Source organism: Zonotrichia leucophrys, chromosome 3 (assembly GCF_028769735.1).
Source record: "Zonotrichia leucophrys gambelii isolate GWCS_2022_RI chromosome 3, RI_Zleu_2.0, whole genome shotgun sequence".
NCBI classification, from domain to species: domain Eukaryota; kingdom Metazoa; phylum Chordata; class Aves; order Passeriformes; family Passerellidae; genus Zonotrichia; species Zonotrichia leucophrys.
This window is the reverse complement of record NC_088172.1, coordinates 70,274,899-70,301,184: the sequence shown is the minus strand read 5'-3', so window position 1 is coordinate 70,301,184 and position 26,286 is coordinate 70,274,899. Positions and strand designations below refer to the sequence as shown.

At 42.2% G+C, this 26,286-nt stretch overlaps 1 protein-coding gene across 7 annotated transcripts in view; it reads left to right on the top strand.

The window, feature by feature from the left end:
- Positions 1–1,248: 1,248 nt before the first annotated feature.
- LTBP1 (latent transforming growth factor beta binding protein 1) overlaps positions 1,249–26,286 on the top strand; it is a 188,988-nt gene continuing 163,950 nt past the window's right edge. For 2 of the 7 annotated variants that reach the window (XM_064708729.1, XM_064708726.1), the window contains exons 1-3: positions 1,251–2,449; positions 2,852–2,922; positions 17,080–17,368. In XM_064708729.1, the coding sequence (XP_064564799.1) occupies positions 2,001–2,449; positions 2,852–2,922; positions 17,080–17,368 (809 nt within the window). In that variant the 5' untranslated portion in view covers positions 1,251–2,000. Of the gene's footprint in view, positions 2,450–2,851; positions 2,923–5,476; positions 5,560–17,079; positions 17,369–26,286 lie in introns of those variants that run through there. The other 5 variants (XM_064708731.1, XM_064708728.1, XM_064708730.1 and 2 more) reach the window with 4 other exon arrangements.

The following is a 26,286-nucleotide window of genomic DNA, read 5'->3' as shown; positions in this document are numbered from 1 at the left end:
ACACACAGAGTTGTGATCTCATTCTGGAAAACTTCTGAAGGACAGTGGCCTTGTGCAGAGCAACAATCCTGAGTACCACGTCAGTTTCTCACCACTTAGTCAGTCCTCACCTCCCCACACTGGTTTCAAGGTGTTTTTCTGTTCCCTAAATAGTGCAAAACCGGTTAGCATAGTTGGGATTCACAGTAATTAGCTTTTGGAAGGCTGAGCAGTTCACTTGCTGGGAATGTCTTCCAAGTTAAAAAGACAATAGATGTATATGTTTGCTATGAGAAGAGGCAGTGGTCTCACAGTTATCTTCCCTGCTAACTTCAACCCGGGGCTTGGAAACTTTTAGGCTTTATCTCGGTTGTTCTCTGAAGCACCAAAGAGTTTCATTCTCATTTAATCCACTGTGGATTTAGAATACCCAAGTACTTGTGGCATTTTCTTTTCAAACGCTGTGTTTCAATTCAGACCACTGGAGGCACAGGAGCAGAAGCCTTTAACATTGATGTGGATGCCTTACACTGTGACTATAGCAAGCTCCAAACTCCCATCTATTTAAAACATCTATTTATTTTTGAGCAGTTTTAAATAGATGAGAACTAAAGAGGAAGGGACTGTTGTGCTCTCAGCACTGGCTTTTGCCTAGAATTGAGTACACCTAAAACCCTCCTGCTCCCCTCTCTGTCTGTGTAGCTGTGCCAAGAGCATTTAAGAGCAAAATCTCGTCAGTATGGAGCCGGGGTCAGTGTCCTTAAAGCTCTGGAAAAGAGCAGAGGAGAGCCCTGGGAGGAGGACCTGAATTCCAAGCTATTGGATTTGCAAACTGATTCTCCACAAAGTTTCTTGGAAAGAGCTCGGACACATCAGCTTCTGAGTATTTTAAAAGATGTACCTTCGGGTTATATTGTGAACTTTTGTTTTTTTGTTTACAGCGCTGAAGGGTGAGATTAGTGAAGACATACTGGAGAAAAACGTGGGCAGTTTTGCTTATACATTAATTACGAGTATACAATTGTGGTTTGTATTTCATTCTTTACTAATACATACTGCTTTACGAACATAAAGAAAAACAAGGAACAATACAGTCCCTCCTAATCCTGCTAAGAGCAGCCTCTGACTCTCACCAGGCTGAGACGGAGGGATGTGCTTACCTTAAACGTGTGTAAGCGCTTTCATCGAGTCCCCACCTACCGAGTGAAGCACGTACATTACGCTTTGGGGGCTTTAAAGCCTCACCTCCATTGAAATACAGCAGAAAGGTTCAGCTGTTGCCGAAGCACAGGTACGGGGGGCCGTGCGGGCCGGTCCTGGGCAGAGGGCAGCTCGGCACCCGCGTGTTCCAGCGGGTGTTTCTGAGGCTGGCTTAGGGGCGCACGGCCCGGAGCTCCGGACCCCTGCCCGGCCCTGCCCGCGGTCACCTGGCCCGGCCGGGCCCCCTCCGGCCCGGGAGCGCCCCTGCCGTGAGGGCGGGCCCAGATTGGCTGCGCGGGGCCGGCACCGGGCAGGGGCTCCCTCCGCCCGCCCCCTCCCCTCCGCACACGCTCACTCGCCGAGAAACTCTTAAAGAGGGGCTTGGGAACAGCCCGCACCGGCTCCGGGGCCGTTCCTTACACACGCAGGCAGACCCCTGGCAGCTCCGGCACCGAGACATCTGCTCTCCATTGCGACCACCCCCCTCCAGCAAACACCCTTCCCCTGCTGCTCCTCCTCCATTCCCGCTCCGGCTCGCAGCTCGGCTCGCACCCGCCGCTTCCTTTCTTCCAACGATGTTTTCCTGCTCTACGGGGCGAAGTGTTTGCTGAACTTTCCCAACAGTTTGGGGGGCGGGCGGGAGGATCCTGAGGCTTTTTTCCTCCTCCGCCCCGCCCGGAGCAGGTTGGGGGGCAGCGAGCGGAGGAGGGATCCGCGCCGCGGGCGCAGGTCGCACGCACCCCCGCGTCCTTTGGAGGAGAGGAAACCCTTGCGCCACGGCTCCGCGAAGTTCGCCGGCTGTAGGGATTCCCGCTGTGGAAATGGGTCGGATCAGATGGGGCTTTCTCCTCCTCCTCCTCGCTGCCTGGGCGCTTTTGTCACCAGGGCTCGCAGCTTCCGAAAAGGGCAGGCTAAGGAGGATCACGTACGTCCTGCAGCCCGGCCGGGGCAGCTCCTCTGGCAGCCGGCAGCAGCGCCCGACCCTCCTCGGGGGGGAGCAGCAGCAGCGCACGTTCAATGTGCAGCTGAACACGCGCTACGGCGGCGGCCCCCCGGAGCGGACCCGGCGGATGAGCAAGCCGGGCAGCGCCGCCGTCCAGCTCCGCTTGGGCCCCGCCGGCCAGGTCCACCCCAACTCCGCCGCTCACGCCTCCTCCTTCGCCAAGCCGGCCCGCTTCAGCCCGCGGCTCAAGGCGCCGCCGGGCCCCCACGGCAACAGCAGCGCCGCCCTGCCCCTCCGCCAGAAGCACCAGCTGCCGCCGCTGCCGGGGTAAGGCGCCCTCCCGTCCCGCACGTCCCCCGCTCCACACCACAGCTCCCCACCACGCCAGCATCCCGACCGCTGTCGCCCCTTGATAGGGGGGAGAGGGCGGAGGGCTGTCCCGGGCTCCGGGGGCACCGCGGCGTTACCTGCCCGGCCCCGCGTTACCTGCTCGGCCCCGGGCCCGGCGCCCCGGAGCACCCGCGGCACGTGGGGCCGGGCGCGGGGCCAGCTCCCTTATCCCGGGAATCCGCGGCCGGCCCGGCCCGGCGTGAGGCGTCGAGTTCAGTCGGGAGGGTTCGTTCTTCCCGCCTTTTGTGTCCCCGGCCCAGCGCCCGCCCCGCGGCCCGGCTCGACGTGGGGAGCGGGGCTGCCCCGCCGGACACTGGTCCTTGTTTGCTGTTCCCGCAGGGTCAATGTGTGCGGGGGGCAGTGCTGCCACGGCTGGAGCAAGGCCACGGGCTCCCAGCGCTGCATCAAACGTGAGTAGAGTGCGGTCGGGGAGGGGCGTGGGGCAGGAGATATGGTGGGACCCGAGGGGACCGGGCTGGTCCCTGGCGAGGTGGTGGGGTCTGGCATCGTCTGTGGGCAAAGAGGTGCTGGCTGAGCTACAGGACCCACGGGACAGATCTAACACTCTTTCCATCCTTAAATCCCTCCTTCCGAACACTCACCTTTGCTGAAGGGTGAATTGTGGGTGTCTCTTGCGTTTATTTGTAGCACAGTGACATTGTTGGAGAGAGTTTTGTGGAGGCTTTGTATGTGTGAGCATCCCCTCCCCATCAGTTCTTGGTTTTTAGGAGACTTTAGAATGGGGGGGCTTAAGATGGTAAAGAATATACCAGAGGAGCACAGGTGGGGAGCAAGGAATTGCCATCTACCTACCCTGTCCCTTCACCAGCATGACACGTGAATGGTCCTGTGTGTTACCACATGGAATTTTTGAAGGGCTGAACAACATGAAACAAGTGGGTTTGGTGACGGTAGAGTGATGTACCTTTACTGAGATAACTAGAAACACGAAATAGGTGCAAAAAATAGCACTGATTGAGCCAGTCCTGCTATGCTCCTGTTGTTCTTTCTAATGAGAGAGTGGAAGAATTTCTGCTACTTTAGGCAAGACTCAGAATGATTGCTAGTGGCTAAACTGGAGTGATGTCATGAGGTCAGGAAAGACTGGAAGGGCATATGTCTTCAGGAAACGCCTGTGAGTCTCAGTGAGATTGGGCAGATCTGGGAATATTGCTCTAGGTCAGCAGGACAGATTGCTGTTCCTGAGAGAGCCGGAGTAAACACTGCTTTTGAGATTTTTTTTTTTCCCCCAATGGCTTTTGTCCCTGTGTGGGATTTTTCACAGTAGGGAGCAATCACTTTTGTAATCCTGACTAAGGTCAAGTACCTTTGACCTGCATGGACCTGTTGCTAAGAAGCAAAGACTTTATGACAGTAGTTAAAGACAAAACCTCACCTACTAATTTAGACATGTATTTAAGATATGCTTCTAAATTAACATTTTCAAACACATACTGCTGTGTTAGGTTAGTCACATTTGCTTAAGACCTTACAAGTACTAGAATGTTTTCCTTCAGCTTACAGTGATATTTTGAGGCTAACTGCAGAGCTTAATAAAAGCCTACCTTAGCTTAAAGACTAATAAAAAAATTAAACCTCTTAGTAATTTCAGGACATTAAGTGAAACATGTATTTTAGCTGTGCTATTGTCAACCAATTTTATTTTCGCTATTTTGAACAAAACTCAATGTTTTGGTTTTTTTCTTAATGTCTTTTTCTCTGTCTTCTAGTAACTTTCATTTCCAGGCAACTTTTTTGTTTGTAAATTAGGTCATTTTCTTTGCTTTTTGTCCTTTATGATTTGTCTTTTTCATTTCTCTGTTTATCACTTTTCTTTTTTATTGCCTTTTATTTTTAGAGTCTTCAGTAAGGACCAAGACAGAAAATTGGATTTTTATGTGATAGCTGTGTAGAATTTAATTTAAATCCATTAATTATTTGGCTAGTTCTTACAGTTACTGGAGGAATGGAGTAGCAGAGACAAAGTTAAAAGAAAGAAAGGTGGGAGGATTTTCTCATTTTGTGCCTCTGATATTAGGTTCTCCATAGCATTAAATATTCTTATTTTCTGCTCTGATGCTTCTCTAACTTCTCCTAGCAGTGGTATAATACACTTGGCTTGGATTTGCTCAGTTTCACCCCTCTCTTGGCAGGCCAAGGGAAGCACTGAATGTACTGAAGTTGTCTGTTTTGTAACTTAGGCAAACCATGAGATAGCATTGACTTGATTCAGCTCACAGTCATAAAAGCCAGATATCACCTTTTCTGGAAGCTCCTGATGTTCCTTTCAGAGGAAAAGAAAATTATAACTGAACAACAGTTAACTCCTTTGTTTCCTGTAAAATTATAAGTGAGTTTTTAAAATTCAGAGAGCAGGCTCTGTTGGTTTTGAGTGCCTTATTGCAGCAGTGGATTAACTGTGCCACAGATGCTGGCACACCTGAGCTGACTTGATGCAAAGTTGGTTTGATTCTGTCAGGGTTTATTAGTTCAGGCTCAGTATCACTTTAATAAGCTATTTAGTCTCTAGGGCCAGATCTTATTCTTTTGCACGGTGCAAAGCCTGAGTTAATAAACCCCAGACCCATACTGGCTCTTTCCAGAGCCAACTTCCATTTGTCTGCATCGTGCTTCCAGAACCAGAGTGCTGAGAGCCAGCTCTGATCAGCGAGGTTTATTAGCTCAGGTGTAATCCCAGGCAGGAACAAGCAGCATGTGTTTCTGCTCTGCTGCACCTGTGTGAATGAGCCTGCCTGGAACCCTCAGCAAGAGGGGGTGAAGGGCAGAGGTCTGCTCTTGCAGCCAGGCTCCCTTCCCTCCCCTTCCCTTCCCCTCCCCTTCCCTCCCCTTCCCCTTCCCTTCCCCTTCCCTTCCTCCTTCCCTTCCCTTTCTCCTGCCCTGCCCTTGGGTGACTTCTGTCCCAGCAGCCTGGCTGGGAGCAATGGCAGCCACGTCCCTTTTCCCTCAGCAGCAGCCACAGGAGGTGTTTGAAATGTCTCTGTGCAGGTCAGAGGGCAGCATCTGGATGGAGGAGGCAAGGGAACTTTGTAAGTACTTTTATTTAAACTTTAGTCTGGAGCTGAACTGCCTGTTGTGTTTACATTTGTTCGTGTTCTCTTGGAAGCCTGAGAGTCCTCAGAAGGTGAACTGTCTTTCTGTGAACTGTGTGAGAGTGCCTACCATATCCAATTTAGACATTCAGCGTTTTCCCCCCTCTGTCCCTAATATTTCAGTTTTACGTTGTAAAGCTTTAAGAACTTTTTTCAAACTCAGAGTGACTTAGAATGATGCAGTTCTTCATAATTTAATTAAAAAGATTAAATGATAACAGTGTTAGAAGTATTCAGAATTGCTTTGTGCTGGGCATATGATGCCTAACAATCAAAACCAACCTTTTTGAAGCTTTCAGAACATCCACCTTTGGGTAAAGACAAAGGTGGGAAAAATTGAACCACAACAGTAAACATCTTGGAAAGTCAGAAGCACGTGAAAATGTTTAGGACAAGGATTGTCTTCCAGTCGTAGTTATCATAGGTTATAATCTGTGCAAGTGCAGTAATGAGATACCACTGAGGCTGGAGACACCATGTTTTGTTAGTACTTGTTGCATAACAGAGCTTTTTAGAAACATTAATTAGCTCTGTAACATGTCTCTAAGGCAAGTAAAGCTTAGAGAGTGGGGTTTTTATTATTTCATTTATGGAAATTAAGCCATAGGTTAAATGTGGTCTTAGACAAGTTACAACAACTGTCAGGAAGGGCTGTGCTGGAAATCAGGAGTTCCCACCGCCCAAATGTGTGTTTATCCTGTTGCAATCTGTTGTCTCCAACTTCGTTATTTACTACTAAACTTCTGTTAGTTAAAACTACTTCTACAAAATTTGCTCTTCTGCTTGTTCTGGTTTTGTTTGCTTAATGGTACAAGGAGCTGTTTTTCATGTTGGGAACATAAGAGAAAATTGCATATTGTATGGAGAATCTGATATCTTAAAAAGATAAATGAGAAGATCCACCTTGTAGTAGTAGTAGTAAACCCCTTGTAAAATGTATAATATGTTTTGTCTGGAGTATTAATAGCAGTTGTTCGTGAGTGACCTCAGTGTAAACTGGATGGTTAAAAAAATGGAAGGCGCCTGCAGTTTTTAATGGCATGAGTTCCTTACTGCAAAGGTGTAAGAAAGGCTCATAGGGCAAAGAGGTGAGGAAGTGGGTTTTGGAGGAACACATTCAGAATAAATTTCCTATAGGGAGATCAATTGCTGTCTTTGTAGAACCCAGGTGTGCCATCATTGTCATCTAAGATTAAAAGGGTATTAAGTCGTTCTTAGCTGAAGGTATTGTGTGTTTGCAAGCATGTATTCCATGCATAGGGCTAGTACTTTGGTGTTTTAACTGGACTGAATTCTATGAGTTTGATCATGAGCTGTCTGTCATGTCCTTGGGCACTTTGGGAAGGTCATCAGAAAATAAGAAAGCAGTCTGTTGACTTTTTCTTTGTATTAAAAGATTATCTTGAAAATACTCTTTTAAGAAAGACTGCCTGACTCAATGTTAAATGAAGACTTAGAGAGGTTTAATTTATTTTTCAGAATAGGAAAATACAGAACAGTAGATACTTGCTGCTGTAGAGGCAGGAGACTAGAAAGCTGTGTGAATACTTGCCCCGAGGAAGGGTCCCCTTTGTTCAGTTTCTGAATTTCCTTAGCCTCTGCCTGTGGCCTGCTGTTCAGTTTGAGCCACCTCCTCCCTGAAGTTTCAGAGCTGCACTTCTGGCTGTGGCTGAGTAAGCATGCTCCAGCTTTGTGTCTCCTTCAGGACATGGCACCTGACAGTGTGGCCAGGGGCTCCAGATCACGGGCATGGAGTGTGCCCTAAGATGCTTCCAAATTGTGCTTCTGAATTTCTTGGGGAGCGTGAGGGAAAGATTGCATGCTTAGGTCTTGTCCTGGAATAGGGTTAGGATCCAAACCTGGAAACTTAGAAATATATGTGAGTCCTCCAGTTTAGATGTAAAACTCTGGATCACAAAACATCTTAGTGTGATTTGCTTGGAATCTCTTTTTGTGCCTTCAGTTTAGCTCCTAGAAAGGGATATTCAGGAGAGCTGTTCTTTTCATCATTGGAACTGAGTACTTCAAATGTTTGCAGCTGTGCTTCTTGGTGGTTTTCTGGTCACAACCAGTTCCTGAGGCTTGTGCTTAATCAGTTTTGTGGCTTTGAGTTTTACCAAGTTCTGTTTATTTACATTGTGTATACAAAGCCTAACTATAACATACTGTCCCCAAATGTTGTTTCTTCTCATTCTAAGACCATCATCTCAGTAAAAGCAATACCAATCTCCTTCAAATTATGTCTAAATCAAAATTTAATATCTGAGTTTTAAAGAGACAAACTACTTGGACCCATGTGACTGACCTACACATTAGTCCTTTTTGATCTATCTATCCTTTCATGTGGTTTTTAAACAATTCAGAGTTGAAAAACCAAATGTTTGAGAAGCTTGGTTTTGCCTTTGCTGTGCTTGCTACTGTAATATGTAAATAAAACTTTTGAATTTCATGAACAGGAAATGGGCTTTCATAGTGGGAAGGCGCTTGTTAGGCCTTGGTAGTAATTCTTCTCTGCTTTATTTTTCACTTACTGCCCTTGGCAAGGGGATGGAATGACAGGGTCCAAATTCTTGTAGCATTTGTGCATTAGCATGGAGCAGATCTACAGACAAAACCCTTTGGGTTTGATGACCTAAGGCCCAGGGCATGTGTGTTTCAGGGCTTAGTGTTTTATTTGGGGCAAGGTGTAGTCCGTTCTTGTGGAATGAACACCAATATGAGGCTGAAATACATTAGGTGAATTCTTGGAGTGCTCACGTTTTGAATTTTGCTTTTTATTATTTAGATATATTTTTTTCTTTGCACCTTAAAAGAAACAGAGTGCACACACCTGAAGATGGTCCCACAACACAAACCAAACCTCTGTGAGTGCAGTTGGTACGACAGCTTCAGTAGAGGCTGACCCGAACCAGCAGAAATGCAGACTTTGAGCACAGTGTCTGTCTCCTGGCCATGGTTGGCAGCCAACCTCCCTCCTGTGAGACCCAGCTGTGAGAAATGGGGGAGCTGTTAGCTGCTGCCTCCTCTACACATGACCATGCCATGTGGCATTCCCTCATTTTGGTGAGGAAACTTAAGTCCACAATTAGTATGAAGTGAAACCTACCCAGCCTTCTCTTTGTGAGACACTGGGGACTTTACTGGAAACAAGCTCATAATGGTACATGGTCTGTTTCATACAAATACTGCAAGTGTGTATAGAATTAAGACAGAGCCAGAAAAAAAAGAACCTTAAAAGAAACTTGTCAAGATGTTGTGCTCTCACGCTGGAGCAGATGGCAGATTGATGGTGAACTTGTTCAGCTCATTGCAGCAGTTAGTGTTAACAAAAGAAGCAGGATCTGCAGTAAAATTGTGGTAAATCTACAGTGGATAAAAAGTCCTGACGCTTCCCTTGTTAATAGAGAATCAGAATGAACACAGAAAACGGAAGTGTTTTGGTTTTATATTGTTTCCCTCCCTTTCAGTTTGTTGGCTGTTTGTTTTCAGTGTGTAACTTGGAAGTGGAGAAGAAAGCTGTGTATGTGCCAGGGAAAGCTGTGGTTCATCCTTCCGTTGTGCCCTGCCTGGTTCTGCAGATGTGTAGGAACAAAATGATGCATTGACACAGATGTGATGCTTTGATACTCACAGGAGTAGTCTTACACCTCTCTCCTTACAGCTTCTCTTCCTGAGCTTGGAGAAGGGAAGAGCTGGAAGGGAGCATGCTCCCCTCACCTCCTGTCCTGCAAAGTGGCGTTGTGTTTGGGATCAGTGAGCCTCCCAGCCTTGGGAACAGCAGGGCTGTAGCGAGGTGTGGGGTTCTGCTCTCTGTGAGGCCTGGAGAAAATGCAGCCTTCCCCTCGAAGGGCTGCTGGTGCCAACTGATCCTGCCTTAAAGGAAGCTTGGATTGCCTGGGAGCTCTAGGATTTGTGGAGGGTAGATGGAAAGGGGCACACACCTCCATAAACTGTCTCCCTGTTCAAACTCTGGAGTACTGGGTGTGAACAGATTATTGATGGTTTGGGTGGCCAAATCAGTCCATGCTCTGTAACTGGTATGTTAGTTGTTGGACTGATGTTGGGCTGGGTTTGAGGTTTCTTTAGTTGGCTTTTTGTTCTGCCTTTAAAAGCAGCAGTACTTATGTAGCCTAGTTTGTTCCTAGAAAATAGACCCTGTGCATTGACTAAAGAAAGCAAGCAAATCCTTAGCATTTCTCCACATCCGTGACTGCACACACAGGGGGAAGAAACATTTTACATTTAGTAAGGGCGAGATGTTCATTTAAATACAGAGCTAAAAATAGGTCTGCTTAGGCATGTTCTTTTTTTTGTCAAGTGCAGATAGTAATCCCTGCATGTGGGAAATTGTTTTGTGTCCTATGGCAAGATTTGTTGTTTTTTATAATTGAGGTCAAGTTTTTATTATCCCTAGATGGCAGTTTAGGCCTGGAATTTCAGAGAAGTTCAACCGAATTGTGCACTCTTATTGAGAATTGGTTGAATTTAGGGAAAACTTCATTGTACTTACTGGTTTGCTACTCTACTGTAGTTAATAGTGTTTTTCTCTAGTCTTTCTCTTTTTTGTAACACTTCAGTTGTCCTGCATCCAGTTAAATATTTCCAGTTGCTTTTTTACTGAGCTTGTCTTAGTTTGTTCAGTTTCCTGCAAATTTATGATGAAGGATTTTGTAACAAAATAAGTAAGCACTGTACTGAGAAATGTTAAGAGAATTAAAAAAGATTGCATACTGGAGTGTTAACCACTCAAGCAGCAAAACCAGTGTGTAACATGTGAATCTGCTGGTTTCCTTGGCTTAGTCCTTTCTGCAATGAACAATTTTCATTTTTATTTGTGGGCACTGGAATGATAAAGGGATTTGTAGCATGTGAAATGTTTGTCTTGTCAGAATATGCATAGTTATGATCTCCTATAATTAAATACTTTAAAATGCCTCTCAGATTGTACAGTCTTAAATATTTATATTATATGAACTCCAGTAAACACAACATGAATGAAAATGCCAAGTATGAAACAGTGTGTTATATTCTTGCTGCTGATAGAATAATGCATCCTTTTGCTGAAGTTAAGCTTTTGAAGTATTTGAGTAGAGTTGCTATTCAATTCTGCTGAGTCTTGGCATTCAGAGATTATACAATGGAGATACATAGAATATAATATTAGTAAAGTACATTATGTTGCCATTAGGTTAAGAGAGAAACTGATTTTTTATGTGTTTATTTTAAAAGAAATATGTATACTAAAAGCATTGTTTTTTGTTTCCCTCCCTTCCTGGAGGTCATGTTTACATGCCATTGTGGGAATGAATCTGGTGGTTTGAAGTGGACAGCAAGGAATTCCAACACGTGCTTGCATTTGAAATATATTTAGGGACAGAATTCCTTAAGACCATATAGTTATGATAAAAACAAGTTCCTGCCCAGAAAGACACAGATGGTTGCAATACTACCTCCATTAGTAGTGTAGAGGTCATACAGGTTTTGTGCAGTTAATGTAATTTCTTAGGATTGTATAAAAGTAACTTCAGCTTTTTTATTTTAAATAAAATGGTTTTACAACAAGATTGTATGACCCTTGGTTGCTAATCCCTCTCTCCTTCATTCTCAATGAATGTTTAGAATTTTTGGATATATTTCTGGTAAACTTTTCAATTTTTGAAACCTCTTTGGTGTGAGATACCCAGATAGAGAACTAGATCCCCAGAAAAGCATTAGCTTCAGTGAACTTTTGGGTTTCTAGACTCCAGTTGCATCCTCAGTCCTGACAATGACTTCATACTTAAAAGGGTATTCAGAGTAAAAGCAAATAATTAAGTGGTGAGCTAAGCAGTAGGGTAGTTCAGAGAACAGGAAATTCTATAAAAACATTGCTCTTCTTCAGGATGTCAGCACCACATTCAGATTTTTCTGAGGCACACTGAAATATGCCTCTTTGCTTTCAGAACCCACAACTTTTTGCCTTCCAAGGAAAGCACTTCACTGCTTTTCTTCTGGAATCGGTGGGGGATCATCACTCTGTCTTTCAACCCAGCAGGAGTTAAAGGTGCCTTTGTATCACAGCTTTTTGTTTAGGATGTGCACTCAACCAAGATGAGCTTTGGTTTGGTTTCCTCGTGTGTTTGAGGAATAAAAATCTTGCATTCGTGCAAGAAGGCATATTTGTTATGCCTTTAACAGTGTTCCTATGTTGCATGTAAGGAAACTTGAAAACTCTGCCCTCAGCACAGACGTATCCATGTCATAGTGTTGGTTTTCCCCCTTTCTGTAAACTTCATGCATGCTTCATTTCTCAGCCATTTTGTGCTGGAATTTGAAACAGCTCTATGCTTAAAATCCTCTTTCCAATTGCTGTATTTTCTATTATTTGCCCTCTGGCATGTATTGTGCCTGACAGGATTTACACACTCCTGTGGGAGAAGTTGATACATACTGTGCCAATGTGCACGGTGATGAAATTTGTTTAAACTGCTGCTGAACTATTATGTGTGCTCAAAAGGAGGAAAAAAAAAGATAAGTTTCACATGGAAAAAGAAAGAAACATGGTAGATGGGTGCATTAGAAATAGCATAAGACTCACAACAATTGCTGTTATAGCAATTGTGTTGAAGTATTAGAAGTTCAGGAATGACATTGAAAAATGTTTGTGGACATTTAAGTACAAACCAACAGCAGTTGCTTGTTAAAGGAAGGTGGGGCTGAAGCTAAAAGGCTAGAAACTTGGGTGCAGAAAACTTTTGGCATATTTAAATTTGTTTATTGTGAGTTTCTCACTGAAAAATGTAATTTTGTGGTTTTCTGTTCTTCACAGGGAAATAAACTTGTAAATATGTTGTTACTTTTGAGAAGGTGAAGTGATTAGCGTAGGAATGAGATTGTAATGATCTTAATCCAAGAATGAGCGTTAGTTTAATATTACTTTAATAGAAACATTTTTAGGATAAGTGGAGTCGGTTGTACTTGTATTTTGATTCATTTGAAGGGAAAAATATAAATTTTTATCTAAACTCCTTCCATAAATGGCAGCATTTTATGCTTACTGGTTCCAAATAATAAATTATACTTGATTTGGAATGTATTGAAACTAATTACATGCTGTATATGTCGAAGTTTTAAAATATTTATGTGGTTTGAAACGATTATAAATCTTTTATTTTAGGTCTTACTTCTGCAAATATTTATATACACTTTAACTGTAATGACATGAGCACATGGACTGAACAGTGTGTATGTATAGATCAGTCCCAAACCAACATAAGATGTTTTGGAAGGGGTGTGTATAAACCTAATGTTAATGTTATTTTACCCTTGCTTTTCTGAAAGGATATCACAAGTACAACCATGCTGGGCCTGAAATGCATTTGTCAAAGCCAGTAGTAGTCTGTCTGAGAGAGTGGTGAGCAGTGGTTGATTAGGGAAAGATGTATTACAAGGATGAACATTTTAGGCTTTCTGTGACTTAGGTACTTCTGAAGCAAACGTGTCACTTGACTTTATTTTTAGTAGATACAGATTACGTGGTCTTAAAACATGAACCAACCCAAGACAATCCTGGTTCCTTCCCCACTGTATTGGGTCTGGCTGAGCTGGGGCTGTGCTTTGCATTGGTACCTAGAAAGGTGTGGGTAACACTCCAGGGTTTTGGCTACTGCTGACCGGCCCTGGCACAGCACCAGCAATGATTCCCAACATTCCCTTCCCCCCATCAATAGGCTGGGGATGGACAAGATCCTGGGAGGGGACACAACTGGGACAGCTGATCCAAACTGACCAAAGGGATGTTGCTTACCACATCACATCAGCTGAGATAGAAAAGCTAAGGAAAGATGAAGAAACAGAGGGCATTTGTTATTTACAAAGCTTGCCTTCTGATGCAACCCCTATGCATGCTGAAGCCCTGCTTCCTGGGAAGTGGCTGAACATCACTTGCTGATGGGAAGTAAAGAATAAGCCTGTTTTTTTTTCTCTTTACTTGTGTGCCCACAAACCTTTTCTTTAGTAAACTGCCTTATCTCAACCTGTGAGTTGTTTTTGATCTTATTTTCTTTCCCCTGTCTAGCTGGGGACTGATAGAGCAGCTCAGTGGACACCTGGCATCCAGCCCAGGTCAACCTCACCACAAAGCACACTTGTGGAAAGTGAGGGAAGGTTGGCTGTATTGTCTATGCCTGGCCTTTCAGTGTGGCCAACTTCCATGGCACAGCAAGTTTTGGATGTTGCAGCGAAGTAGCTCAAAGAGCAGATCACTCAACCTCTGACAGAAAAATCTATGGAGACTTTTTAAACACAAAACCAGCATTCTTGCTCAGGAAGTTGCTGAGCCTCTAATTCATAAAAGCTGCAGTGGTATAAATTTTTATTGTGTCTCACCCTGTCCTTAAGCACCCACCTTAGTAATGGAGGGAGAACACCACTTAAATGGATCTTTAATCTGACCCACTAAGCTTAGTCTCGTTATTTGCATCTTTGCCAAGCTCCATTTTGAATTTCCAGTCATGACCTCCTTGAATTGAATAGGATGAAGTCAATTGCCTTTAACAGCAGTATATTGGCCTGCTTTTCAGTTTTGAACTTAATACTTCCACGCTGCAGGTTTTGGAACCTTAACTTTGTGGAAAATTCTGGTGTTTTCAGTTTTATGGGCCATTATTGTTGTCTTCAAACAAAATAATTAGGTCATTCATTTGGCACACTACAGCTGTCTTGAACATTTTAGACACTAAACTGCTGTATTATGTCAATTAAAATGTTCATTTTAATTCTTTCCTAAAGCGTGATCTTTTATCCAGTTTTGTGATCTTCTATTATGCAACATTAATGAAGGACCTCAGTCAAAAGGTTCATTGCTGTGAAGATTTAATGGGTGGGGTTTTTACCTGTTGTCACTGGTCTTACAGCATAGTTGTTGGAACTCCTGATGGTTCTTTTGTTAAAGGCCAGTTAGAGTAATGCAGTTTGTCCTGCAGAGCATTTGCTTCGTGTACATGTAATGTGTGTCAGGGTTTACTGTACTGTCAGTGAAGTAACAATGTTCAAGGCTGTGTGGGCAAAAAAGATGAGGTAATTTCAAAACAGGTTCTGGTTTTAGTTTTATAGTTTTAAATTCACTGCAGCCTTCACCTTAATCAGTAGAAACTCAAGGTTTTGTAGGCTTCTGAAGCACAAATTTGGTTCTTAACTACAGGAAAAGGAGTTGCAGTCTTTCCAGGGTTGTCTTTTGTGTATGTATACAGTGTTACTTCACTTTTGGGAGGAGATATGCCATAATCAGTGTCCTAGCAGAGTGGGTGTTTTTTCATACTGACTTTAGTGTGGTCTTCTTAGCTTACTTCTGTGTTGAGTCATTGGTTTTTAAATAATTTCTTGAGAAACTTAGAGGTTAATATAGGCACGTGTGCATAAATCTCCACAAATATATGAATGTTTTCTTACTGTAAAAATGGGACTTTTGAAAGTCTTGTTTTTTTAAAATAATTTCTTCTAAAGCACTCTCAACTGGGCCCAAATTCTTTACTGTGATTTTTGCACATTTCACACAGGTGACCCAGGTGATGGGGTCACTTTTCTGGTCTTAAGAGTCTTTCCAAAGCCAGTGAAATTTAATTAGAATTTCAGGCTCCTGAATTTTTTTTCCACTATGTGATTTATTTCAGTCATGTGCATATAATTGAATTTTCACTGTTTCTAGCAAAATCTAAGATTTAAAATAAGGCCCAGGGAAGACTTGGCTTATCTATTACAGCATATGCTTGCTGCAAATCCCCTCTCAAGTTTTCAGTGAAAATGGTCTTCAGTCTTCCAGTGTAGACAAGACAGAGTCTCAAAAATAAACCAGTAGAAGTGAGCAAATGATACTTTTGTGTTGCCAGGGAGGTGTATAATATACATTTAAGGTAAATATATGAGAAAAAAAGAACTTTCACATGTAGGGGAAAAGTGTAAGTGAAAAAACCCCATGCAGAACTCAGGTTTAAGTTGCAGGGCAATTCTGGTGCTGTGTGCAGTTGGTATATATGATACATTTGCCTGTGGATAAAATAGGCCTCCAAACTAATGCAGTCCCATTCTAATGAGTTAATTCATATATATTCTTGTGCATTTAATTTATTTTTACATATAGAAGAATGTATTAGAACTTGATTGAAGTGTCAAGTACTCTACTTGGGCCAGGGTTGCGGACTGATTTTTGTTCAGTTGGATGTATCTGAATATGGTGCAGAATCCCATGTTATAGTTCAAGATATTATCTTAGCTATTCTAGTAAAAAAATTATCACCTGGCATATACTTTTGTTAATGTTAAAAGATCATTAAAAATATTAAAAATTTGCTTAGTTTGTAGGAACAAAGTAGCTCAGCCATGTTTTTTTCTTATACATGCTTCATTGTATGCCATCTTTAATGTGAATAATGAAACTTTTTTTTGCTTTAATATTAAGTTGTGTCCTTTAGATAAGATAATTAATTTGTTTTGCCATCTCTATGTGATGCAAATTTCACTATCCAAAATAAATCCTCAAGGTAGACATGCCTTTGCAGTATTATGTGTATTTATAGTCAGCAGTTGCTATTGCTTTCCTCCCTCCCTCCCTCCATTTTTTGGATGGGATTTGCTGCTCCTCCCAGTTTCTTGTTCATTCAGAGTGCAGTTGGTACTGCATTGTCTGGGTGTACAAGCTGGGTGTTGAGTCTAGGCTGGTTATTCAGTCTCCCTCTGTAGTCACTAGGTAGAGCAAGGCAAGGCAGTGTAATCAATCCTCTCTGAAGGCCACATGTGTTTTAAAGAATCTGATCCCTTTTCACTGATGGCACAAAGAACCTATAGAAGCTGGTTTGGGATAATCACAAGCACCTGTCTGTTTCTTCCTAGGTGTAGCAATGTCTAGGTAGCAGCAGCTCCCATCTCCTGTGTTGTTACAGTGGGGGGACTGCAGGGAATGCTGTTTGGGTTTTAGAGGGGGAGGGGTTGAATTGCTTCATGCCTCTCTGCAATGTTTTGTAATGTGGCTGTAGGGATTCATTCTAGATACCTGTGCAGCATCTGATTTTAAAATAGTGGTAAAATGAATCCCAGCCTGGATCAGTAGTAGAATTCTGTACCTGTGTGGTATTGTTTCATCAGATGCAGTTTGGATTTTTAAAGTATGAGGAGAAGGGATGCTGAGCAGAAAGGAGGAAGATTTGAAATAATGCTGTATTTCATGATTTAAGTAGTGTATTTCCTATTTTTTAGATCCAGCATTTTACTCTTTGAAGTTGTTAAAATGCTGTGCATGTCTGCTGTGCTAGAAATCAGTAAAAGCTGTACCAACTTGTATATTACATTTTGTGGAGCTTAGCAATGTTGCTCTCTCCTACTCCAGGTAGCATTAACAATTAATGCCTTTTTTTATTGTGGGGAGGGTTTGCATTTTCCTTCCTGCTTTGTTTCACAGGTGCTTTTTAAAATGTCTTTCCTCAGCGAACTGTGCACCGCCGTGCCAAAATGGAGGGATGTGCCTGCGACCCCAGCTTTGTGTGTGCAAACCAGGAACAAAAGGGAGCTCCTGTGAGGATACAGGCGTGCAAGACACCTCTTCCCCTGGAGGCCGGAGCCCCGCTGTTCCCCCGTGGCCCATACCCCAGCAGGCTGCCCAGCAAACCTTCTCCCAGAAGGTGCAGGTCCCGCCCAAGGCTGGCCCCGTGGCTCAGATGGCATTCACAATCAAGCAGAAGCCTCCTGTTGGGTTAACTCAGCAAATGCAACCACAGTAAGTGTTTTCTTTGCTCTCAAAGAAGTTCAGTAGGTCAGATTTATACAGCGTTGTTCCTTGCAAATGTTTTCAAAAAATCATACTTGGAAACTGTCACAGATTTTTTAAAGCAGCTTCTTGTTTTAACTGTAAGATTTCAGTGGATGCTTAGGCCGTTATTACTTATGAGCCAGATTTCCTTACTTGAATAGAATATGATATCAGTCCCATGATATCAGTCAGCTTCTGTTTTCCTTAGAATGATACTGCTGTACTAGTTTGGGAGGAATTATTCCTAATTTACACCCATGACCTTTTGAGTTTATCCTAGAACCAAGTCTGACATGGAGTTCTGACACATTGTGTAACTGAGGAGAGTAAGATTTGGTGCTTCTGTTTGGGTTTTTTCTGTTTTCATTATGTGTTCTCTTTTAGTTAGAAGTGTGTGTGTCTGTGCTATTTCTGCTTGCTTGTGTTTGAGGTTCAGGATTGTATCTGACTGCCATAAACAGCGAGGAAACACCCATCTTGTTAGACAATTTTTTCTCTGCCTCTTTAGTAGCTGGTGACTTAGCCAGCCTTTGATATTATTTCTCTGAACTTTAAGTACTTAATGTGAGTCTGAAATTTCTCTAATTGTACTGTTGTTTTTATTGATGTGTGCAACCTTAATTTATTTCAAGACCCCATTTGATATGGGGGGAGGAAAGATTACAGGAGGGTGGTAGTCAAGTGGAATATGAGCAATTTTAGATGTTTTCACCTAAAACTGCTGCTGTCCTTCCACTTTCAGGTGAAGACAGTGACAAAAGGTGTTTCTGTCCTGTAAGAGGTGTTGCTTTTGGAGAGGTTGCTTTTGCTTTTAAGGAAGGTGTAGTCTGTCTTGCTTCTAGTCTGCAGAGCAAGATAATCAGGACTAGGAAATAAATTGTGTTTTCCTGTGTTTTCCATTTTCAAAACTATAAAAATTAATGTGGAAGGGGTGGTGTGATTATGGAGTTCTGCACCTGAGTCATCATAGGCTCCTGACAACAAAGTGCCACTTCCTTTCCAAAGCTGCAGCTGGGAGCGGAGATCATTGGACACTCCCAGTGTTATTTGTTGTCTCATAACCCCTTTATAAGGTTTTTTCTCCCTCCTAAACACTCTAATTCTTTGTACTAACTGTGGATCAATCTACAAGCTCAACTAGGTTTCTACGTGTCTTCTGTAATAAGAGAAATTTACATTAATTTCTTTGGAGCTCTAAGCCATAAGCCAGTGTCTTCTTTGAGAAGGTAGCACACTGAGGGCTTTAGGAACAAATACATCCACAGTCTTGAAAAACAGAGAAATTGCCACCCAGTTTTAGTATTTCCTTGTACTTCGAGTCCAGTTCTGTTCCTATCAGTGAAGCAAGGTTTATTGAAGTGACTAATATGAAGGGGAAATTTCCAGTAAAATCATCAGGCTTTTTTTCCTGTTCCTTCCTCTCCAGACCAGCTGGACTCATCACCTGGTGTCTCTGCTTGGCCCCATAAAGAGCTGTGCAACAGACCAGTACAAAAGGCCAGACAATTCCTGCCTTGTCAGTACTGATTCCTGTAGAATGTACTTTCTTTTTTCTCCCTCCCTCTACACAAAAATATTCTCATGAATTTTTCTTTCTGTTGCAATAAAGGCCAATTGTCCAAATTGGATAGTAAAATATACTTTAAAAAAAATGAAGGGGGGGAAGAAAGATAAAATAATGTAATTTGTTCTTGCCTGAAAAAAAGAATTGTCATCTTCTAAGCACTCTAAAACTGTACTCAGAAGGTTTGTGGTGGCCTGTAGAGAAGGCTTACTTTCCTGGGATAATGTCAGGGATAAAGGGCGCTGTGAAGAAAAAAAAAAAAAAAAGAAGATAAGTTGATATTTTTCTCTGCTGCTATGATAGTTGTTGGGCTGTGATGCTCAAAGTATTTCTAGAAAATACCTATTTTATGCTTCACTGAAATCTCTTTACCTGCTTGCATGAGACATCATCACAGATGCAGAGGAAGCAACTTCGGACTGACAAAGCCAGTCACCTGTTACCTGCTATACAAAGTGCCTCTGCATGCTCCCATGTGCAGTGGGCTTTGTTGCTCATGTGAGCCTTCTCAGCCTAGGATTTTCTTACAACTGTAGAGAGACTTATTCAGGTAGAACTGTTATTCTTTGAGATCACAAGAAGCTGAGTCTCTTTCAGTCAGCTTGATATTGGCATGGGAAAATGGGAAACCGAGTCTCTGGAGTCCTGAGAATGCCAGCCTGCAACCTTGGCTGAAGGTGTTGGAGCTGGAGAGGAAAAGGACTGCACAAACCAAAGCTGTTCTATCAAGTGCTGCAGAAGGTGGATGCTTAGATACAGCTGTTGAAATGAGTGCTAGTGATAGTTCCCATGGATGACTATTAGGACAAGATCCTTCTGAGGTCAGGTCTCTAACACTGAGAGGGGCAGACAGACAGTTCCTGTTTTTCCTTTTTGGAGATGTTGGGTCTTGTATGTTGTGTGAGACTGCCCAGAAACTTTTGGACTGGCTTTTCCTGTTCCCACTCCTGGAAAGCGGAGTCATCCACACTGTCAGTGTGGTGGGTGTGCTGAGCTGGACACTGCCGCTGTGCAGTCAAGGACTGGACTGGTGAGAGCCAGGGCAGAACCCAACCTGGAACACCTAAATTAGCTCCTAGAGGAGGCTTGCCTCTACAGAGCTTCTGTTTTGCCATTCTCTGACAATTTTTTTCTGTTTTATATAGCAATGCAACTTTTCCAACACATCAAGATGTGTTCCTGCATGCTTTCATAGGATCATGGTGGCAGTGATATTTAGGAAAGCAGGGAATTAATTTATTTCTTTCCAGATATCTTTTTTTGAAGAATAAGGTGCTGAACAGAAGGAGAGCTGGAGAGAGATTAATTTCCTGGAATATCCTGGGTTCAGCAAGTCTGTCATAGCTGTGCTCTGAAGATGGATATACTGTCAGGTACAAGGTCTCGTCTCAGAAAAATGTTAGCAGAAGGTATAGATGGCTGTAATTGAAAACAAGTGGTGTTTCAGAAACAAAAATCTGCTTCTTATTGGAACCTGTAGGGAATTCTGATCTCAGTAACAGGCATGCTTTGTGGGCCTGAATTCCTGTGATAGCTCTCCAGTAACTCTGGGTGTTCCTTTCACATCTCGTGTTCTCACTTGTTGGCAACAGGATAGCTCCAACAGCTTGATTTTGTGCATTTACCATCTGTGTGAGCAGAACTTTTTTTATTAAGGGATCTTTCTAGTACAGTTTTGCAAATGATCACCAGAAAGAGTACAGAATCAACCAACTGGAGCTCAGTAACACACTGAGGTGTCACAGCATTGCTCCTTCAGCCTCCTTTGGAGGGAGGCGGTGACGACATGTGAAAATCTGCTTTAAAGTTGGACAAAACAAAGCTCATCAAAGGAGTGGTGAGCACACACACTCCAGGTGACAGATTTGGACTTACTGGTGTGCCTTATGTGCCCAGAAATCTCTACTGAGAGGTCCCTTCCAAACCTGTGCTCCTGGGTCACTGGCTCTAGTCCCATGCTGTGACAGGCAGATGTATTGCCTGCTAATTTTAGTCAGCCTATCAGTTGTCGTAAAGCTGGTTTTTGACTTCTGTTCCAAGATGTAGTATTTTTTCCAGTTTAAACTATTTTTTCCCAATTTTAACTAGTTGATGGAAAATCAGTGTGAATTTAGATTGGAAAAAGCATGCCTGAAAGAAAAACTGGACGTACTGTTGTGACCCTGCTGAAATCAACAACATAGGACAGTCATAATAGAAAATTGAATACCTACTTGGTATAATATATAATTGTAAGTTAAATGTTTACATATATATTTCAAATCTGTACAGATTATTGACTTTGAATTGTGCAAACTCCTATAGTCTGAGGATCACAGTAAAGTAGAAGAGAATGCTCTTTTGGCTATTTCCTCTCTTGCAAACCACTTGTTTTTTTGTATCTTTGACTGCATGTAATTTATTTTTTAGAACTTCTGGTTCTGAAGATTGGTTAATATGATGGTGCATCAGGTAATGGTCTAAAAAAGATTATAACAGGCTTTTTGAAGCTAGTGTGGCAGTAGCATCTGGAGGACATCCTTTTCCACCACCATTATGATAGTTTTGTACTAAAGATGGACAGAGCAAGAAAAACTCTTTATTTACAAGAGCCCTCCACTTGAGCTTAAGTGTGGAGTCCATTTGAAAATAATTTATGGAAGCTCTTGATCATATTGAACTTCTGTCCAAAAAGACCTTGCCTGACTTTTTTTAAGGAAACATTTTTAAGAACAGCAGAGATAAAACTTAGTTTGGAAGTATGAAGCAGTTGGATCCAACCCTTTGCTTATAGCAGGATGACTTACAAGAGGTTGCTCTGGGCTTTGTGCGGTTGAGCTTTGAATGCTTTCAAGATTGCAGGGTTGGAGATCTCCAGTATTTGCAGGTTTCTGTTGCAGTGTTTGACTACCCTCAAGAGAAAAAAGTATTCTCCTTTTATAGTTGAAGTTTCCATTGTTGCGCATTTATTGTTATCTGTGTCTTTTTGCTGTATTCCTCCAAGAAGTCTGGCTCAGCCTCCTCTACAGATTCTCAAGAGGCAGTTGTAGATCTCAGTATCATCCCCTTGAGCTATTCTTTTTTTTAAGAACTGAGAAATCTTTCTCCTCTTATGTTGTGAGTCCAGTCTCTGGCAGTCTTGGTGGCCCTCTGCTGGCCTTGCTCCACTGTGCTGCTGTCTTGATTTGGGGAGTCCAAAACTGGCCACAGTATTTGAGATGTTGTTTCACGCGTGCATGATGGAGGCAGTAATCACTCCCTTGACCTGTGTGACTGTGCTGCTGCCCCGTATGAGATTGGCATTATTCATGTGAGGATATGCTGCTGACACCTGTTCAACTCATCCACCGGGACCCCCACTTTTTGTAGGGCTGCTTTCCAGCCATTTTGGTGCCAAATCTTGCACAGAGATACAACCATGGATTGCCCCCTGGTGCTTCAGAGCTTTGGTCTGTAAGTCGTGGGCTTGTGGTTCTGCCCTCCTAGAGCCCAGTGGCAGAGCTGTTTGAGCTTGTATTGGCACCGTGTGTTACTGTTCACAGACTGAAAATGTAGCTGTAGTGGTCAGAGGTGAAATTTTCCCAGCAGTTCTTGAGCTCACTGCTTTGTGTCAGGGAGATGAAAAACTGGTGTTCTGTCTGCAGGTTATGCTGACGTCTGCATCCCTTCAGTATAGACTTCTAACATGTAATGAACTCATGCTGTGCTTGTCTTAGGATTGCTAGCACAAGGTGGCTCCAGGGAGAATCAGGAAAGTAACTTCTACATTGTGAGCTCTTTGGGGTGGGTCCTGAAATGCCTTTTGCACAGTGTTCAAAAGATACTTGCTGCAGGGAAGCACAGTGTACCCTATTAGCCATCAACTTATTAATGTTCTTCCAAATTGTAAAGCGTTTGTAGAGAGTTTGTAAAGTTTGTAAGACTTGTAAAGAGTTTATGCAGGTCAGTTGTCCATGTTATCCTGTAAGGCACATTCCTTTTGGGAATATCAGTGTACACTTCCCTCTCACAATCCCAGCAACTTGAACACACTCCATGAAGTAAAGTTAACTTTTAATTAACTTGTCATTAAATCTTGGGGTTTTTTGGAATGCTGCTGGAATATGTTTATGCTCCTCTATGTCAATACAGCAAAAAGAGACAGTGATTTAGGCAAATTCTGTGTGTGCGGAGATCATTGTCTCACTTTCAAGGCACTTCTTTTCAGGAAAAAAAATTGCCTCTAAGCTGTACTGGTGCTGTCAGCTCAGTTGAAAGGCAGACAGTAAGCCACCATTTCAAGCCATAGCATTTTTAATTTTTTTTTCCTAATTTAAAAACATATGTGCCTGACCATTCAGTGTTTGAGTGCATAGGTGAGGAGGGCTTTAATGAGGAGCTCTTAATGTTATTTGTTACTATGTTGCAATATGGTCTGTTTTCTTCCAAAGTGGCTTTTTCAGGTTGTGGTTTGGCTTTTTTGGTTTGTTTGGCCTTTTTTTTTTTTGTAGTTATTGGAACTTATACTATTTATCATCAAACAATTATTTCAGGAGATGTTGAGAAACTATCAGAAGAACTTCTTTCCAGGGGCTTGGTGAGGCTGAAGGAGCACAGCTTTTCTTGGAAAGCATGACAGTGTGTTTTCAGTTTCACAAAAATATATTTGTATTGTTAAAGTTTGATTTGGTATATTGCTGTTGTGTCATTCACAACATTGTGGCATTTGGTACCTTTGGTGTTAATAAGGTCTCTCTGTTAGCAAGTGTGTTTGATGGTAAAACAATTATGCAACAATTTTATACCTAACTGAGACTTTTTAGCCAAACAGATAAAAGTAACCCATTCAGGTTACTCCAAGCAAGCTACTGTGCTACAGCAATGATTATGGGATCTGGCTCAAATAAAATCAATGCTGCAAATAGCCGTTTTCCCTGCAGCAAATGGGAATAGTTTTCATGTGATTTTTCATTCTCTTCTTTAGAGTTGTGAATAGAGTTTAGTAGCTTGATTTGGAAAACTGTCTCCTGTGAATGCACATCTGTACCTTTAACTTGCAAAGGAAGAAAAACAATGTGAGAATAATGATCAAATGATCACTGAACCAGGGACATTTTCCTCTGTTTCAGGTATTTTTACTTGAAAATGTTTGTAGATATCTTCAGTCTTGGTGTTATAAATCTTGCTTAATATTTTATCTAAAGCCCTTTAAATTATTAGCCCTTCCAATTATTAGCTGCTCCTATTAGCTGATTTATAGATCTTGTGTATCAGTATAACTTTTGGTATTGTTTTAACTTGCAGTCACTATTGAGACTCAGTTGTTAATGACCTTATTAAATAGATAACAAAGACACAAAGAAGCCCTCTTCAGGGGTTTTACTTAGTCTTATCTGCTACCCTGGCAAAATGCTCACCAAATGAATTAACAATCTTCATTAAGATGATGGAGACTGGCCTTAGACAAAGGCAGATGTATCTTCAGGCACATGTATCAGACAGTATCCTAATCAGTCTGTCTGATTAATTACAAATGCCTCATTGATTTCATTGTTATGAATAGTCTGCTCTGCTCATGATTTAGGAACCCTGAGAGACACGTATTTCATCTCCAGTGAGCTTACTTTCTTCAGTGCTAGTCCAGGTACTTCACTGTGAAGCAGTTTCTACTTTACCCAAGCTCCATAAAGTGTACCTGTGCCATGTACTTCGATCAGTTCTGCCCAGGAATCCAAAATTACTGTTTTATACAAAGTGTAATCAGTTTGCTAATCTAACCACTTCTAAGGAGTTTATTGCTCATGTCATCCTGTGCTGAAGTTCAGGGGTTACTGTTCATCAGTACCTGTTGAGACTGGTATTTCTTTTTTGTGTGACTGGTGAAGAGTGCTAGGCAGATGGAGGAGGTGGGCTCTTCTCCTGGTGTTATTGTTCAAGTACACATTGAGACTCTGTAACCAGCCAGCAATCTATTAGAGAGACTCTGCAGTAGATCCTTATTTGTTTCCCATCAATCTCATTTTCCCTGAATTAGCCCTGAGAGCTGTCCTGGAGAGCCAGAATGTGAACTGTTGGCTAATTTCAGTGTGCAGCACAGTGTTGTTTCTGAAGACAAGTCTGCAGGTGTGCCCAGAAGTTTTGTAGGCAGCTGAATTATGACTACTTGACCCTGAGTTAAGCAACTTCCTACACTAAGCAGAGAACCTATTGTTGCTCAGAAATTGCATTTTCTATGTGATATACTAGGAAAATTAATACCTTTGGAGTAATAGCTCAACAAAGCATTGTAGTTACTGAAGAGAATTTCTCTGTACTTGAAAACATAACAAAGCATCATTTCTGATGCTCAGACGTGAAGTTTGTAGAACAAATAAAGTATCTGCAATAAGCCAGTGTTTGCTACAGCCCTGTTTTTACTAGTGTAGTCTATAAATTTGAAAATATCTTCTCCAGTTGTGGACAGAAAAAAATCTTTTCTGATAGACTTTTATCTATTGTAATTTTTTTTTTTAAAGTTTAAAGTACTGTCTTTAAAACTTACCATGCAGCTGGGAAACAGACGTTATTAAAACCTCTAGCACCACTGGAGGATATTAACAGGAATTCTTTGTCAGCTTGGATGCTGTGAGAAATTATGTTTCAGTCTTGTCAGGGATTTTTTAAGTGGTTTTATAGAAAAGACTGCTTTTGGATATTCCATGTGCTGCTTTTGTATTTTTTGTTTTATTAAAGAAACTGAAGATACAGTTCTGTATGTTCTGTGTCAAGAAAAGAGATTTTGTTAAAAAGAGTATTAGTACATACTATTATGTCATTGGGCAGTAGGTGGCAAGCTTTGCTTTTCCTTCTACTTAAGGTTTATTTTCATGTTGCAGAATGCCAGAATTTTTAGAGGAGTGGTTTAAATTCACTGGATGATGTCATTTATTGGCAGCACTTTGCTTTAACAATCTCTTTTGTTCATTGTGGATAATTGTCTTGCTATTGAATACTGAAGGAAAGCCTCTTTTCAAATGATGGATGCAAATCAAGAAGTGTGAGCTCTGTTGCATTGTCTCATGACTTCTGTGGGCAGATTACTAATAGACATTATACAAATGAGGTGAAGTCACAGTCAATCTGAAACTATTTGCGTTCTTCCTGTTCAGTTCTGTTGTGGACTGCAGTTACAGCTAGGGGCAAGGGGGAGCAACACCCACTTTTAGTACAATATTTTCCTGTATTCTATCCCTGTAACTAGTTAATCTAAAGAAAAAATAATAGAATATTTATTTGTCTTTCTTATGATGTGTCATGTCCTGTTCTGGTCTGTGTGCTCACACCCTCCCTTTCATTCCCCCGAATTGCTGTAGCTGTCCTCACA